The following is a 17239-nucleotide window of genomic DNA, read 5'->3' on the forward strand; positions in this document are numbered from 1 at the left end:
GGCCAGCGCAAGCCGGGCGGGACCGGGACGGGAACAACGAGACCGGGAGCAGCGACAGCGGGAAAAGAGCATCGGGATCGGGATACAGGGATCGGGATAACGGTATCGGGATCGGGATACAGGGATCGGGATAACGGGATCGGGACACGGGGAGAGAGAGATCGGGATCGGGATCGGGATAACGGTATCGGGACATGGGGAGAGAGAGATCGGGATCGGGATACAGGGATCGGGACAACGGTATCGGGACACGGGGAGAGAGAGATCGGGATACAGGGATCGGGATAACGGGATCGGGACACGGGGAGAGAGAGATCGGGATACAGGGATCGGGATAACGGTATCGGGATACGGGGAGAGAGAGATCGGGATACAGGGATCGGGATAACGGGATCGGGACACGGGGAGAGCGATATCGGGATCGGGATACAGGGATCGGGATAACGGTATCGGGACACGGGGAGAGCGATATCGGGATCGGGATACAGGGATCGGGATAACGGTATCGGGACACGGGGAGAGAGAGATCGGGATCGGGATACAGGGATCGGGATAACGGTATCGGGACACGGGGAGAGAGAGATCGGGATCAGGATACAGGGATCGGGATAACGGTATCGGGACACGGGGAGAGAGAGATCGGGAGCGGGATACAGGGATCGGGACACCGGTATCGGGACATGGGGAGAGCGAGATCGGGATAGGGACACCGTGATCGGGATACAGGGATCGGGACACCGGTATCGGGACATAGGGAGAGTGATATCAGGATCGGGACACCGGTATCGGGACACAGGGAGAGCGATATCGGGATCGGGACCGGGATACAGGGATCGGGACACTGGTATCGGGCCATAGGGAGAGTGGTATCAGGATCGGGACTGGGATAGAGGGATTGGGACACCGGTATCGGGACACGGGGAGAGCGATATCGGGATAGGGACATAGGGAGAGCAATATCGGAATAGGGACCGGGATACAGGGATCGGGACACCGGTATCAGGACATAGGGAGAGCGATATCGGGATAGGGACACCGGTATCTGGAGCGGGACACCGGTATTGGGACATAGGGAGAGCTGTCGGGATAGGGGCACCGGGATTGGGATACCGGTACCGGAATAGGGACACTGCTACTGGGATATGAGGATAGGGGCACCAGGATAGGGACACCGGTACCAGGATACAGGGATAGTGATATCGGGATAGGGGCACCGGGATAGCGCTACCGGTACTGTGTGATATCGGGATAGGGATACCGGTACCGGAATAGCAATATCGGGATAGGGATACAGGGATGGGAGCACCGGGAGAGCGATACCGGGGATGGGGATCCCACCAGGGGGTGCAATGGGGGGTATCGGGGTCCTGTATGTGGGAGGGGGGGTTCCCTTCTCTGCGCTTTCCCATTTTGACCCAAATTCCCCCTTTTTCGCCTCTTTTTTTCCCTCCCCCCCCCCTGCAGCCTCGTCCCGACGGAGCTGAAACCCCCCCCCCACCCCAATGGATCCCCCCCCCCGCGCCTGCTCCTGCGGCTCCCCCACGTCCGACAGCGAGGCCGAAGGGGGGGGCCCCGTCCCGACCCCCCCCCCCCCTGAGCACGGCGCCAAGCGCCGGGGGGGGCCGGGACGAGCCCCCCCCCGCTCCCCCCCATCCCCGTGCCCTGCGAAGAGGGCTCGGAAAGGGGAGGGGGGGGGGAAGCCGCGGCCCCTCCCCCCCAGCGATGCCGATCGCCTCTTTGCCCAAAAAGTGAGGTTTTTGGGGTGAAAACCAAAGGGGGGGAGGGGGAAGGAGGGGGATGGGGGGGGGGGCAAAGGGCCCCCCCCCCAGCCCCCCCAGCGCTGTGGGTCCAGCGCTGCCTCTGCTCCCCCCCCAGTGCCGGGAGCTCGGGGGCTTCATCCGGCCCCTGCAGGAGCTGCTCGAGGGGCTCCAGAGGGGGCGGTTCCACAAAGGTGGGTGCCCCCCCCCCCTTTCCTTCCCCCCCTTTTCCTTCCCCTTCCCCCCCTTTTCCTTCCCCTTCCCCCCCTTTTCCTTCCCCTTCCCCCCTTTTCCTTCCCCTTCCCCCCTTTTCCTTCCCCTTCCCCCCCTTTCCTTCCCCTTCCCCCCTTTTCCTTCCCCCCCTTTTCCTTCCCCTTTCCCCCCTTTCCCCCCTTTTCCTTCCCCTTCCCCCCCTTTTCCTTCCCCTTCCCCCCTTTTCCTTCCCCTTCCCCCCCTTTTCCTTCCCCTTCTTTTCCTTCCCCTTCCCCCCTCTTTCCTTCCCCTTCCCCCCCTCTCTCTCCCCTTCCCCCCTTCCCCTTCCTTCCCCTTCCCCCCCTTTTCCTTCCCCTTCCCCCCCTTTTCCTTCCCCTTCCCCCCTTTTCCTTCCCCTTCCCCCCTTTTCCTTCCCCTTCCCCCCCTTTTCCTTCCCTTCCCCCCCTTTTTTCCCCCACTTTTTCCTCCCTTTTTTCCCATTTTCCCTCCCCTTTTCTTCCCTTCCCCCCCTTTTTCTTCCCTTTCCCTCCTTTTTCCTCCCTTATTTCCCGTTTTCCTCCCTTTTTCCCCATTTCCCCCTTTTTCTCCTATTTTCTTTCTTCCTCTTTTCCTTTTCCTCCCTTTTTTCCCCATTTTCCCTCCCCTTTTCCCAGCTTTCCCCCCCTTACACCCTTTCTGCTTCTTTTCCCTCCTTTTTCCTCCCTTCTTTCCCATTTTCCTCCCTTTTTCCGTGTTTTCCCTCCCCTTTTCCCCACTTTCCCACCTTTCCCCTTCTTTTCCCTCCTTTTCCCCCTTATTTCCCATTTTCCTCCCTTTTTCCCCATTTCTCCTTTTTTTCCTATTTCCTTTCTTCCTCTTTTCCTTTTTTCCCATTTTCTTCCCTTTTTCCTGTTTTCCCTTCCCTTTTCCCCCACTTTCCTCCCTTTCTGCTTTCCCCTTTTCCTCCCTTTCGCCCAATTTCTGCCTCTTTTCCCTTTTTCCTCCATATTTCCTCCCTTTTTCCTCCCTTTTTCCCCCTTTTTCCCTTATTTTCCCCCTTTTTCCTCCCTTTTCCCCCCTTTTTCCTCCCTTTCTCTTCCTTTTCCTTCCCCTTTTTTCCCTATTTCCTCCTTTTTTCCTGCCTCTTTTCCCCCTATTTCCTTTTTTCCTCCATTTTTCCTCCCTTCCCCCCCCTTTTCCCCCTTTTTCCCCCCTGTTCCCCCCCCTCACCCCCTCTGCACCCCCCAGGCCTCAGCCCCTTCCAGCAGAGCCTGGCCATGGACCGGCTCCACCGCATCATCGGGGTCCTGCAGAAGCCCCACATGGGGTGAGCGCTGCCCCCCCCCCCCATAGCCCCCCCCCATGGGAGGGCGGGCGGGAGGTCCCCCCGCCCGCTAGGGGGCGCCTCCCCCGCTCACGGGTGCCCTTCCCTCCCGCCGCAGCTCCCGGTACCTGCCCACGCTGCTGCAGGTGGAGGGGATGCTCCGGGTCTGGTTCCCCCACGTGACCCCCAAACCGGGCCCCTCCCCCCGCAGAGTGACCCCGGATGCGTGACCCCTCCCCCCCGCCCCCCTCCCCCCTCCATTTCCCACTTTAGGCCTTTTTTTTTGGGGTATTTTCTCATTTAATCGGGATTTTGTGACCGGGGGAGGGGGGAGGGGCAGGACCCCCCCCTTGACCCCCCCCTCCCCCTCAAGTGGGGGTGGGGAAACCCCACTGCCCCTCCCCCATCAGAAGCAAGGGGGGGAGGGGGAAGGGTCAACCCCCCCTCCCCCCCCAACTGGTGACCTCTGACCCCGTGACCTCCCCCCCCCCCAAAGCGCTGACCTTTCCCGCGGGACAAACCCCGCCCCCTTGTCCTAAACCACCTTCCGTGCGTCATAAGCCCCGCCCAGCGCTGCTCGCGACGTCACTTCCGGTTCCCGCTCGGTGGCGGTGAGTGCGGCCCGGTCCCTCCGGTTCAAAAGGGGTTTTGGGGGGGGGGAGGGGGGGGGTCACGGGAGGGGCCTCGGTTCATCCCCGCCCCCACCGCTGCAGCCCCCCTCCCCCATGGCGAATCACCTCCGGTTCTGGGGCCGCACCGTCATGGTGCGCAACGGCAACGTGGAGGCGGCCTACAGCGCGCTCAACAGGTGAGGCCCCGCTGGTGGCGGAGGAGGAGGAAGCGGCCCCGAGCACCGGAAAACCCTCCGCTGAACCGAGGCCTCCGCCGCAGGATCCTGACGCAGGACGGGCTGCTGGAGAGCGTGCGGCGCGGGCGCTACTACGAGAAGCCGTGCCGGCGGCGGCAGCGGGCGGCCTACGAGGCGAGCCGGCGGGTGTACGGCGCGGAGATGGGCCGCAAGCTCGGCTTCCTGGCGAGGAGCAACCGGCAGGACCCGTGGCTCGGCTGCTAATGGCGGCCGCAATAAAGGCTCCCGCTGCCCTCACAGCGCTTCCGGGTGTCGTCATCGCCGCGGCGAGCTGCGATTGGTGGGGGGGAGAGGCGGCAATCATTGGGGGGTGGGCGGGGGGAAGCGCAACAGAGCCTATCAGGGGAAGGGGGTGTTATTCGCCAGCCAATCGGAGCACGCGCGGGTCTTTTCCACCAATCACCGCGCCCGCCTGCTGGGGACGCTCCGCCCTCCTGCTTCCGCCCAAAGCCCCGCCCGCCTTCCCGCCGTGCCCCGCAGCGCGCAGGAGCTGTGGCGTCATTTCCGGTTCCGACGCGACGTGCCGTCACCGTCAGGGGCCGCCGAGCGGGCCCCGGCCGCGCCCGGTGAGAGAACGGGAACGGGAGCGGGAATGGGAACGGGAACTGGGCCGGGAACGGGAGCGGGACTGGGAACGGGGCCGGGAACGGGAATGGGAATGGGAACGGGAACGGGAATAGGAGCGGGACCGGGAATAGGAATGGGAACGGGAGCGGGAATGGGAACGAGGCCGGTACCGGGAACGGGAATGGGAGCAGCAGTTGCAGTGGAGCCAGGACCGGGAACAGGAATGGATTGGGAATGGGAGGAACGGGACTGGGAATGGAAACAGGGCCGGGACCGGGAATGGGAACAGGAGCAGCAATGGGGCCGGGACCGGGAACAGGAATGGACCGGGAATGGAAGCGGGAATAGGAACGGGAGCATTGATGGGGCCGGAAATGGGAGCGGGGCTGGGAACGGGACTGGAAATGGGAGCGGGAGCGGGAATGGGGCTGAGAACGGGAGCAGGGCTGAGAACGGGAGCAGGACTGGGAATGGGAGCGGGAACGGGAATGGGATCAGAAGTTGCAGTGGGGCTGGGGCCGGGAACAGGACTGGACCGGGAATGGAAACGGGAATGGGAACGGGAGCAGCAGTGGGGTCGGGACCGGGAACAGGAATGGACCGGGAATGGAAGCGGGAATAGGAACAGGAACGGGAGCGGGGCCGGGAATAGGAGTGGGAATGGGAGCAGGAACAGGAATGGGGCCGGGAACAGGAATAGGAGTGGGAATGGCAATGAGAATGAGGCCAGGAATAGGAGCGGTCATGGGGCAGGGACTGCGGGCAGGAATGGGGCCGGGAACGGGAATAGGAGCGGGAATGGCAATGAGAATGGGGCCAGGAATAGGAGCGGGCATGGGGCCGGGTCCGCAAATGGGAGCGGGAGCAGGAATGGGGCTGGGAATGGCAATGGGGGCAGGAACGGGAATGGGGCCGGGAACGGGAATAGGAGCGGGAATGGCAATGAGAATGGGGCCAGGAATAGGAGCGGGCATGGGGCCGGGACCGCAAATGGGAGCGGGAGCAGGAATGGGGCTGGGAATGGCAATGGGGGCAGGAACGGGAATGGGGCCGGGAGCGGGAATGGCAATGAGAATGGGGCCAGGAATAGGAGCGCGCATGGGGCAGGGACCGCAAATGGGAGCGGGAGCAGGAATGGGGCTGGGAATGGCAATGGGGGCAGGAACGGGAATGGGCACCGGGGGGGGGGGGGAATGGGAGGGTGCTGGGAGAGGACCGAGGCTGTGGGGAGCCTGCTCCGTTCCCCACTGCTCCATAGGGAAACCGCAGCTCCCCCATCCCAGGCCGCGGCTCGGAGCTTCCTGAACGGACTCCATGGCGCTTCCCAATGGGATCAGTGGTGGTGGTGGTGGTGGTGGGGGGTCATTAACCATCCCTGTGTCCTTGGCTGCCTGACGGGCTCGGGCCCCTCTCTTGGCAGGATAAGGCCCGTGGGGCGCTGGGCGCCATGGCGCTGTCCAAGCGGGAGCTGGATGAGCTCAAGCCGTGGATCGAGAAGACGGTGAAGCGGGTGCTGGGCTTCTCGGAGCCCACCGTGGTCACGGCCGCCCTCAACTGCGTGGGCAAGGGCATGGACAAGAAGAAGGCAGCGGGTACGGGCTGGGGGCCGCATCCTGCTCCCGGGGCTGGCTCGGAGCACAGCGGCCGCACCGGGGTCCTCCCGCCTTGGAACGGGTGAAGGAAAGCAGGATGGAGCCGAGATTTTTGGGTCCCAAAAGGAGGATTTTGCTAGTTTTGGATGCGTTTTGGCTTGCTGTTTGGAGCCGGCTTCGGCCCTTCGTTGCCGGGCTTGGAAGCAGCGGCGTTCCCGGATCCCGGAGCAGTTGGGATCATTCCCATCCCTTTCCTTACCCAATCCCTCCTCTTTTTCCAGACCACCTCAAGCCCTTCCTGGACGATTCCACGCTGCGCTTTGTGGACAAGCTCTTTGAAGCCGTGGAAGAAGGGCGAAGCTCCCGGCATTCCAAAGCCAACAGCGACCGGAACCGCAAGCGGGAGCTGAAGGTGATTATTCCCTCTTCGTGCCTTTGCTGATGGGGGCTTTCCCTATGGATCTGCGCTGCTTCCCGAGGGGTACGGCTTGGAATGCTTCAAGGTCAAGAGGAAAGGCGCTGGTTTTCCATGAGGGAACGCGGGAGCCTTCCCATTCCCGTGCTTTTCCTTCGCTTCTTCCCCAGTTTCTGCTTGGCTCAGCCTTGCCTTTCCTCCTCATCACCTTCGTGTCGGCAGCGGGGGGCTTTCCTGGGATGCGATGCTCCCAGCGCTCTTCCCAATGGCTCTTCCCAACAGGGCTCTCTCCGTTGCCTCATCTTGGAGGGGTTTCGTTCCCGGTTTTCCATCGGGAATCAATGGAGGGGGGATTGGGATGAGCTCTGAGGTGGAAGCTCATCCCTGTGAGGGTGCTGAGGAGCTGGGATGGGTTGAAGGGAGAAGGTTTGGATGCCCCATTCCTGCCTCCAATTCCCATTCCAACGGGGCTTGGAGTCCCCTGCCCCTGAGCTTTAAGGTCTCTTCCCACTCATCCAGGCTGGGATTCTCTGCTCCTGATTCCAGCAGGGATTTAGGAGCTCTCCCATCGCCTGCCATGGTGGTGGGGGGGAAGAAGTCTCACGCATCCCAACTGCTTTTCCCTTCCTCTCTTCTCTGGAAGCCTTTGCTTCCCATCTTGTGGAATTCAGCCTCTCGAACAGGGGCCGCTCTCTCTGCTGCTCCCACTTCACATTCCCAAGGGGAAGCTGCTTCCCTGTTTCTCCCAGGGCGTTTTCCATCCGCGTTAACCTCAGCGAGCCGGGATAACCCCAGCCCGGATCCAGATCTCCTCGGGCGTTCCCGGTCGGGACTTGGTTTTCCTCTCTCTTCACCCAGCGCCAGGCACCACTTCCCACCTCCCAGAGGGAATGGAGAGCTCCCATCACCACCCCCAGCCCGGATCCCTTCCTTCACACCTTGAGCTTCCCCTCTTCTTGGGGGCCCACCTTGGGGCTCTGCTTCCTCTCCCGTTCCCTACGGCCACGGCACAGGGCTGGGGGGTGCAGAATGAGCCCACAAAGGCCTCTTGGTGTGCTCAGCTTCCCGAACGGATCCATCCTCATCTCTTGGCTCCAATCCTCTTCCTCTCCACAATTCCCGGTCTTCCAGTGTAGCCCTGCATCCACAGCACCACCGGGAGATGCTCTTTTAGGGCTGGACCCGTGGTCCAGCAACGCCAGGGCAAGGTTTTAGAGGTCCCTTTGTGCTTTGGATCTTGGAACACCCCCCCCATGATGGATTCATCCTGCCGGGCTCGTGCCCATGGGGTAGCTGCTGGCTTGGGAAGGATCAGGAAGGAAAAGCCCCGCTTTCCACCCTTTATACTATGGGCAAGTCCTCTCTCTTGACCTCGTAGGTTTAACCCCAGGAAGTGCCCGAGGAAGTGGCCTTGTAGTGAAGAAGGGAAGCGCGGCTGATGGCAACCGGTGTGTACGTCCTCTTCCCACCCGACACCGTGGCAGCGCGGGCTGCAGGCTCCCCGTTGCCCTCTGCGGAGCCCACCGGCGCGGCGGTGCCTGCCCCCGGGGCGGATGCTGAGCGGTCCTGAGCGGCCTCCGGTGGGAGAGGGCGGATGCCGACAGCCAAGGTGGAAGATGGTGGTGGAAGAGCTCGGAGCAGCTCCATAGGGAGCCTGGAGAGGGGCTCTGGATGCAGGGATGGAGGCACAGGCCCAAGGGGAATGGTTTCATCCTGCCGGAGCGGAGCTGGAGATGGGATCTGAGCTCTGAGGGTGCTGAGGCGCTGGAATGGGTTGAAGGGAGATGGTTTGGCTGCCCCATCCCTGGCAGTGCTCAAGGCCAGGTTGGACACAGGCGCTTGGAGCACCCTGCTCCCATGGAAGGTGCCCTTGCCCGTGGCTTTAGATGAGCTCTGAGGTCTCTTCCAAGCCAACCCAGGCTGGGATTCCAACATGGAAACCGGTTGATTCCCATCAGCTGAGCGAGATCTTGCCTCTCTTGAGGGCCAGGAACCCCTCTTGAGCAGCAGAGAGCGAGGGTGGCTTTGACCCGCACCCATCCATCCCTGTGAGGTCTCCTTCCTGCTTTTCCATGGATCATCACTGCTGCTTGGCATGGGAATAGCTGCGAGTGCTTCCCTGGCAATTCCAAGCCCCCGCGGTGCCGGATCCGCTCCATGTGGTGCTTTCTCATCTGGAGAACCCCGGTTGGTGTTAACGCCTTTGTCTCCTCCTTTCCCATCAGGATGTGTTCGGGGACGACTCGGAGGTATCCAAGGAATCCTCCGGGGTGAAGAAGCGGCGCATCCCTCGCTTCGAGGAGGTGGAGGATGAGCCGGAAGTGATCCCAGGCCCGCCGTCGGAGAGCCCGGGAATGCTGACCAAGCTGCAGGTGAGCCTGCGCCGCCGTGGGTCAGGATGGAATTCCATCCACCTGGAATCCCAACCGGGAGCAGCCTCAAGCCTTGGCTGCCCCGTTGGGGTCATGGTGATGGGAAGGGGTTTGGGGGGGTTCTCCATGGCTCCTGGAGGCTGTTTTGGGGGGGGGGGGGCGGTGGATGTGGTCCTACCCCCCCCCTCCCCGCCCCGGTGCTATGGGGACCGTGATGTTGGAGGGGGAGGAAGGCTCCAAGCCCCACTTCTCTCCCCTCAGATCAAGCAGATGATGGAGGCGGCCACGCGGCAGATAGAGGAGAGGAAGAAGCAGCTCAGCTTCATCAGCCCCCCGACGCCACAGGTACCGCAGGGCGCATCCCCCAGCACCCACAGCACCCACAGCACCCACAGCACCCACAGCACCCACCGCAAGCTCTTCCTCTCTCTCTCCCCGCAGCCCAAACTCTCCTCTTCCTCCCAATCGGAACGCCTGCCCATCGGGAACACCATCCAGCCCTCGCAGGCGGCCACCTTCATGAACGACGCCATCGAGAAAGCCAGGAAAGCCGCCGAGCTGCAGGCCCGCATCCAGGCGCAGTTGGCTCTCAAACCCGGGCTCATCGGCAACGCCAACATGGTGGGCTTGGCCAACCTGCACGCCATGGGCATCGCGCCGCCGTGAGTAACCCCCCCCTGCTCCCGGCTCCATCCCGCTCTGGAATGCCGGGATTGGAGCCTCAGCAGGGGCTTTTATAGGAACGAGTTCCATAGGAAGCAAGGGAAATGGGGTTTGTTTCGGCCTTGAGGGAGATTCCCAATGGCCACAAGTGGGATTTGAGGCCTTTCTGGTGCCCTCCGTGAGATCTCAATGGTGGGGTTGGGAATTTGGGGGCTTCCCGTGGAGTTCAGAGCTTGCAGCTCAGCAAATCCAAGCATTCCCAGCGCTTCCATGGCCACTGAGGGCATGGATGGCGACGCCAGCATTGCCTTGGGAATTTGGGTGATTCCCATGGAGCTTCCAGCTCATCTAGTCTGAGCATTCCCAACGCTTCCATGGCCATCAAGGTTGTGGGAATGCTTCCATGGATGGTGACGCCAGCATTGCCTTGGGAATTTGGGTGCTTCCCATGGAGCTTGCAGCTCATCAAGTCCCAGCATTCCCAACACTTCCATGGTCACCAAGGTTGTGGGAATGCTTCCATGGATGGCAACCTCAATACCACCTTGGGGGTGTTTGGGTGATTCCCATGGAGCTTGCAGCTCATCCAGTCTGAGCATTCCCAACGCTTCCATGGCCACCAAGGTTGTGGGAATGCTTCCATGGATGGTGACCTCAATACCACCTTGGGGGTGTTTGGGTGATTCCCATGGATTTAGAGCTTCCATCTCATCCAGTCCAAGCATTCCCAACGCTTCCATGGCCACCAAGTTTGTGGGAATGCTTCCATGGATGGCGACTCCAGCACCGCCTTGGGAATTTGGGTGCTTCCCATGGATTTAGAGCTTCCATCTCATCTAGTCCAAGCATTCCCAACGCTTCCATGGCCACCAAGGTTGTGGGAATGCTTCCATGGATGGTGACCTCAGTACCACCTTGGGGGTGTTTGGGTGATTCCCATGGATTTAGAGCTTCCATCTCATCCAGTCTGAGCATTCCCAACGCTTCCATGGCCACCAAGTTTGTGGGAATGCTTCCATGGATGGCGACTCCAGCACCGCCTTGGGAATTTGGGTGCTTCCCATGGATTTAGAGCTTCCATCTCATCCAGTCCAAGCATTCCCAACGCTTCCATGGCCACCAAGTTTGTGGGAACGCTTCCATGGATGGTGACTCCAACACCGCCTTGGGAATTTGGGTGCTTCCCATGGATTTAGAGCTTCCATCTCATCCAGTCCAAGCATTCCCAACGCTTCCATGGCCACCGAGGGCACGGGAACGCTTCCACGTTGGCAATCCCAGATCATTCCAATGTTTTACGGGGCCATCCCTTCTCTTGGCGGCAGGAAAGTGGAGCTGAAGGATCAGACCAAGCCCACGCCGTTGATCCTGGACGAGCAGGGCCGCACGGTGGATGCGAGCGGCAAGGAGATCGAGCTGACGCATCGCATGCCCACGCTGAAGGCCAACATCCGGGCCGTGAAACGGGAGCAGTTCAAGCAGCAGCTGAAGGAGAAGCCTTCCGAAGACCTGGAATCCAACACGTACTTCGACCCCCGCGTTTCCATCACCCCGGCGCAGCGGCAGAAGCGAACCTTTAAATTCCATGAAAAAGGCAAATTTGAGAAAATAGCCCAAAGGTTGAGAACCAAGGTACCGGGAATGAGGGCGGAGAGCAGGGAGGAAGGGGAAGGCTCTTGTTGGGGGGTTCCAGGAGAAGGGCTGTGGATGAGGGAAGGTGCCGTTGGGAATGAGCTTTGTGTGCCCGTTTCCACGCGCTCAGGCTCAGCTGGAAAAGCTGCAGGCGGAGATCTCGCAAGCTGCCCGGAAAACCGGGATCCACACGTCCACCAAGCTGGCTCTCATCACCCCCAAGAAGGAGCTGAAGGAAGGGGAGATCCCGGAGATCGAGTGGTGGGATTCCTACATCATCCCCAACGGCCTCGACCTGTGAGTGGCTCGTTCCAGAGGTTGGGATCAGCCTCCATGGGGTGATGTGGATCTTGCTGGGCGTTGATGGGGTTGGTGCTCTTATCAACCATGCTCTCCCAGGTGCCTGCTGGGGAACTTAATGGATTTTGGCCCAGAATTCCTAGAATCCTGGAATGGTTTGGGTGGGAAGGGAGCTTAAAGCTCCTCCAGCTCCAATCCCTACCACGGGCAGGGATGCCTTGGAGCAGCTTCCTCCAAGCCCCTGTGTCCAACCTTGAGCACTGCCAGGGATGGGGTTGTGCCCGGAGCTGTATTCCCTGCCCATGGATGTGTTTCCTAAGGGAACACGGGAATGGGAGGCTGTGGGAGCGCTGCGCTCACCCCCAGCCCTTTCCCATGTAGAAAAGGCGGAACGTCTTCCAAGAGGGACGAGTACTTTGGCATCACAAACCTCGTGGAACACCCGGCCCAGCTCAACCCACCAGGTACCCCCAGTTCTGATCCACACTGCCTCAGCACATCCCATCTCCAGAGCCATTCCCTTTGTCCTGTCCCTTCCATCCCTGCATCCCGAGCCCCTCTCCGGGTTTCCTGCAGCCCCTTTAGGCTCTGCTCTAAGGGCTCCCTTTCCCTCCTCCAGGCTGACCCAGCCCTGCTCCAACAGCTCCACATCCCTCTGCTCCTGGCCCCAACATTTCAATCCCCCATCGTCTTTTCCCCTATTCCCTGTGTGCTGCAACCCCTCCACAGCACCGCGGGGCACGGGATTCCCGGTTTTCCTTTGGAGATTCCCATTCTCCATCCCTTCTTCCCGCAGTGGACAGCGACACCCCCGTGACTTTAGGGGTTTATTTAACCAAGAAGGAGCAGAAGAAGCTGCGGCGCCAGACCCGCAGGGAGGCCCAGAAGGAGCTGCAGGAGAAGGTCAGGCTGGGCCTGATGCCACCTCCGGAGCCCAAAGGTGAGGCCATGGGGGCCATGGAGCCATGGAAACCTCATCCCAAACCCCCGGGATCCTTTGGAATCTCCATTCCCATTCCCTTTGCAGTCCGGATCTCCAACTTGATGCGGGTTTTGGGCACGGAAGCTGTGCAGGATCCAACCAAAGTGGAAGCGCACGTGCGAGCCCAGATGGCGAAGAGGCAGAAGTAGGTGGAACGTTGGGGTTTGGGGGCTCCTTTTGGGATGCATTTGGGAAGGGATGGGGGAAATATAGGGTTGGTTTGAGCCCACTGGGGCTGCTGGAGGGAGGGATCCCTCTTGCCATGAGGCTCATCCCTGTTATTCCTGAGCCTTCCAGGGAGGATGAATTAGGGATGCTTTGGGAGGGGATGGGGGAAAGAGGGGGTTGGTTTGAGCCCACTGGGGCTCCTGGAGGGATCCCTCTTGCCATGAGGCTCATCCCTGTTATTCCTGAGCCTTCCAGGGAGGATGAATTAGGGATGCATTTGGGAAGGGATGGGGGAAAGATGGGGTTGGTTTGAGCCCATTGGGGCTGCTGGAGGGATCCCTCTTGCCATGAGGCTCATCCCTGTTATTCCTGAGCCTTCCAGGGAGGATGAACCTGGGATGCATTTGGGAAGGGATGGGGGAAAGATGGGGTTGGTTTGAGCCCATTGGGGCTGCTGGAGGGAGGGATCCCTCTTGCCATGAGGCTCATCCCTGTTATTCCTGAGCCTTCCAGGGAGGATGAATTAGGGATGCATTTGGGAAGGGATGGAGGGAAGATGGGGTTGGTTTGAGCCCATTGGGGCTGCTGGAGGGATCCCTCTTGCCATGAGGCTCATCCCTGTTATTCCTGAGCCTTCCAGGGAGGATGAACCTGGGATGCATTTGGGAAGGGATGGGGGAAATATAGGGTTGGTTTGAGCCCATTGGGGCTGCTGGAGGGATCCCTCTTGCCATGAGGCTCATCCCTGTTATTCCTGAGCCTTCCAGGGAGGATGAATTAGGGATGCATTTGGGAAGTGATGGAGGGAAGATGGGGTTGGTTTGAGCCCACTGGGGCTGCTGGAGGGAGGGATCCCTCTTGCCATGAGGCTCATCCCTGTTATTCCTGAGCCTTCCAGGGAGGATGAATTAGGGATGCATTTGGGAAGTGATGGAGGGAAGATGGGGTTGGTTTGAGCCCACTGGGGCTGCTGGAGGGAGGGATCCCTCTTGCCATGAGGCTCATCCCTGTTATTCCTGAGCCTTCCAGGGAGGATGAACCTGGGATGCTTTGGGAAGGGATGGGGGAAAGATGGGGTTGATTTGAGCCCACTGGGGCTGCTGGAAGGATCCCTCTTGCCATGAGGCTCATCCCTGTTATTCCTGAGCCTTCCATGGAGGATGAATTAGGGATGCATTTGGGAAGGGATGGGGGAAAGATGGGGTTGGTTTGAGCCCACTGGGGCTGCTGGAGGGAGGGATCCCTCTTGCCATGAGGCTCATCCCTGTTATTCCTGAGCCTTCCATGGAGGATGAATTGGGGATGCTTTGGGCAGTGATGGAGGGAAGATGGGGTTGGTTTGAGCCCACTGGGGCTGCTGGAGGGATCCCTCTTGCCATGAGGCTCATCCCTGTTATTCCTGAGCCTTCCAGGGAGGATGAATTAGGGATGCATTTGGGAAGAGATGGGGGAAATATAGGGTTGGTTTGAGCCCATTGGGGCTGCTGGAGGGATCCCTCTTGCCATGAGGCTCATCCCTGTTATTCCTGAGCCTTCCAGGGAGGATGAATTAGGGATGCATTTGGGAAGTGATGGAGGGAAGATGGGGTTGGTTTGAGCCCACTGGGGCTGCTGGAGGGAGGGATCCCTCTTGCCATGAGGCTCATCCCTGTTATTCCTGAGCCTTCCAGGGAGGATGAACCTGGGATGCTTTGGGAAGTGATGGAGGGAAGATGGGGTTGGTTTGAGCCCATTGGGGCTCCTGGAGGGATCCCTCTTGCCATGAGGCTCATCCCTGTTATTCCTGAGCCTTCCAGGGAGGATGAATTAGGGATGCTTTGGGAAGTTTGGTGCCTGCTGCATCCCCGTGTGTGTGTGCAGAGCCCACGAGGAGGCCAACGCCGCCCGGAAGCTGACGGCCGAGCAGCGGAAAGCCAAGAAGGTGAAGAAGCTCAAGGAGGACGTGTCACAGGGGGTCCACATAGCGGTGTACAGGTGAGGCTGACCCCCTTCTCCATCCCTCCATCCATCCATCCCTAAGGAATGCGGGGCCGGAGCAACGCCTCCCACATGGAAACCCCCTCAACCCAATGGGTGCAATGTGGAGCGGTGCCGCTGGGGTTGATGCTTCCCTGCTTGTTTATGGCCACAAAGAAGGGGCTGGGATGGGCTCTTGGGATGTGGCTCATCCCGACGGAGCCGTGCCAACGCCTTGGGCCTTATCCCGCTGCAGGGTGCGGAACTTGAGCAACCCAGCCAAGAAGTTCAAGATCGAGGCCAACGCGGGGCAGCTCTACCTGAGCGGGGTGGTGGTGCTGCACAAGGATGTCAACGTGGTGGTGGTGGAAGGAGGTGAGGCCCGGGAATGGCGCAATTCCCAGGGGGAAAACCGCTGCTTCCTCCTTGGCTCCTGATCCCGGCTTCCTTTCCAGGCCCCAAAGCACAGAAGAAGTTCAAGCGGCTCATGCTGCATCGGATCAAATGGGATGAGCAAACGGCGGCCACCAAGGGCGAGGGTGAGTTTTTGGGGGGGATACTCCCCCCGTTCCTCTCTTTTTGGGCTGAAATTCATGGATTTTGGCTGCTTTTGGGGTTGGGTTTCAGATGAGGAGGAGTCCGATGAGGAGGCTGTGAAGAAGAGCAACAAATGCTCGCTGGTGTGGGAGGTGAGTCGGTGTTCCCAAGGGATCTGCCCCTGTCCGTGCGGAGGGGGAAGCGCTCTTCCAAGGCTTGGGAATGGAGGCAAAGCACCTGCTGGGGCAGGGTTGCAATGGGAGGAGCTTGAGGATCGCGGCCATCCCAAACAGCTCCCATCCCAAACGCCATTCATCCCAAACGCCATCCATCCCAAACTAACGTCCCAAACAGCTCCCATCCCAAACAGCTCCCATCCCAAACGCCATCCATCCCAAACGCCATCCATCCCAAACTAACATCCCAAACAGCTCCCATCCCAAACGCCATCCATCCCAAACTAACATCCCAAACGCCATCCATCCCAAACAGCTCCCATCCCAAACTAACATCCATCCCAAACTCCCATCCATCCCAAACTCCCATCCATCCCAAACTCCCATCCCAAACTAACATCCATCCCAAACTAACATCCATCCCAAACTAACATCCATCCCAAACTAACATCCATCCCAAACTAACATCCATCCCAAACTAACATCCATCCCACACTAACATCCATCCCAAACTCCTATTCCAAACAACTTCCATCCCAAACTTGGGCCATCCCAAACCATTTCCATCCCAAATTCCATCCCAAACCCCCCCATGCCAGGTGGCCGGGATCACGTGATTCCCCCTGTTCCCATCACCAACAGCCCCCCAGGCCCCCCTTCAGGCTTCACCCCGTTCCCTTCCTCCCACCTTGGAGCCTCCTTTCCCCATAGGATCCATCCCTTCCCTCCGCCCCCCCCTTTGGAGCCTCCTTTCCCCATAGGATCCATCCCTTCCCTCCGCCCCCCTCAGGTTTCACCCCATTCCCTTTCCCCCCCCCTTGGAGCCTCCTTTCCCCATAGGATCCATCCCTTCCCTCTGCCCCCCACTTTGGAGCCTCCTTTCCCCATAGGATCCATCCCTTCCCTCTGCCCCCCACTTTGGAGCCTCCTTTCCCCATAGGATCCATCCCTTCCCTCTGCCCCCCCTTTGGAGCCTCCTTTCCCCATAGGATCCATCCCTTCCCTCTGCCCCCCCTTTGGAGCCTCCTTTCCCCATAGGATCCAACCCTTCCCTCCGCCCCCCCCTTTGGAGCCTCCTTTCCGCCAGGAGCCATCCCTTCCCTCTGCCCCCCCTTTGGAGCCTCCTTTCCCCATAGGATCCAACCCTTCCCTCCGCCCCCCCCTTTGGAGCCTCCTTTCCCCATAGGATCCATCCCTTCCCTCTGCCCCCTCAGGTTTCATCCCATTCCCTTCCCCCCCCCTTGGAGCCTCCTTTCCCCATGGGATCCACCCCTTCCCCCCCCTTCAGGCTTCACCCCATTCCCTTTCCCCCCCCTTTGGAGCCTCCTTTCCCCATAGGATCCATCCCTTCCCACCCCCCCCCCCTCAGGCTTCACCCCATTCCCTTTTCCCCCCCTTTCCCCATAGGATCCATCCCTTCCCCCCCCCCCCCCTCAGGCTTCACCCCATTCCCTTTCCCCCCCCCCTTGGAGCCTCCTTTCCCCACGGGCTCCATCCCCCCCCAGGGCACCGCCAAGGACCGCAGCTTCGGCGAGATGAAGTTCAAGCAGTGCCCCACGGAGAACATGGCCCGGGAGCACTTCAAGAAGCACGGGGCCGAGCACTACTGGGACCTGGCCCTCAGCGAGTCCGTGCTCGAGGGCACGGATTGAGCCCCCCCCCCCCCCCTTTCCGCCATTAAAGACCTATTTTTTAATGCAAACCCCCCCGCTCCGGGTTCCATTTAAGGGGGTTGGGG

General features: G+C 60.4%; 2 protein-coding genes across 2 annotated transcripts; both read left to right on the forward strand.

The window, feature by feature from the left end:
- Nucleotides 1-3964: 3964 nt before the first annotated feature.
- Nucleotides 3965-4376, forward strand: MRPS21 (mitochondrial ribosomal protein S21). Its single transcript, XM_062610117.1, has 2 exons — nucleotides 3965-4081; nucleotides 4165-4376. Exons 1-2 carry the CDS (start codon nucleotides 3999-4001, stop codon nucleotides 4343-4345), a joined length of 264 nt encoding a protein of 87 aa, XP_062466101.1. The 5' UTR covers nucleotides 3965-3998; the 3' UTR covers nucleotides 4346-4376.
- Nucleotides 4377-6130: 1754 nt separating this feature from the next.
- On the forward strand, nucleotides 6131-17203 carry PRPF3 (pre-mRNA processing factor 3). Its single transcript, XM_062610121.1, has 15 exons — nucleotides 6131-6300; nucleotides 6582-6712; nucleotides 8941-9087; nucleotides 9349-9432; nucleotides 9529-9749; nucleotides 11076-11382; nucleotides 11513-11679; nucleotides 12064-12146; nucleotides 12479-12622; nucleotides 12710-12809; nucleotides 14693-14806; nucleotides 15045-15163; nucleotides 15244-15327; nucleotides 15416-15477; nucleotides 17007-17203. The coding sequence occupies exons 1-15, from the start codon at nucleotides 6156-6158 to the stop codon at nucleotides 17151-17153; spliced, it is 2055 nt and encodes a 684-aa protein (XP_062466105.1). The 5' UTR covers nucleotides 6131-6155; the 3' UTR covers nucleotides 17154-17203.
- The last annotated feature ends 36 nt before the right edge of the window (nucleotides 17204-17239 follow it).

Source organism: Pezoporus occidentalis, unplaced genomic scaffold, assembly GCF_034315485.1.
Source record: "Pezoporus occidentalis ecotype Australia unplaced genomic scaffold, CSIRO_AGI_Poc_V1 ctg1444, whole genome shotgun sequence".
NCBI classification, from domain to species: Eukaryota; Metazoa; Chordata; class Aves; order Psittaciformes; family Psittacidae; genus Pezoporus; species Pezoporus occidentalis.

Excerpts from the sequence above, each read along its gene's own strand:
- PRPF3 (XM_062610121.1), top strand. The coding sequence starts at position 6,156 with ATGGCGCTGTCCAAGCGGGAGCTGGATGAGCTCAAGCCGTGGATCGAG. Across the intron at positions 6,301-6,581 it reads GGACAAGAAGAAGGCAGCGG|ACCACCTCAAGCCCTTCCTG; the intron begins GTACGGGCTGGG and ends CTCTTTTTCCAG. Across the intron at positions 9,750-11,075 it reads GCCATGGGCATCGCGCCGCC|GAAAGTGGAGCTGAAGGATC; the intron begins GTGAGTAACCCC and ends TCTTGGCGGCAG.
- MRPS21 (XM_062610117.1), top strand. The coding sequence starts at position 3,999 with ATGGCGAATCACCTCCGGTTCTGGGGCCGCACCGTCATGGTGCGCAAC. Across the intron at positions 4,082-4,164 it reads GCCTACAGCGCGCTCAACAG|GATCCTGACGCAGGACGGGC; the intron begins GTGAGGCCCCGC and ends CCTCCGCCGCAG.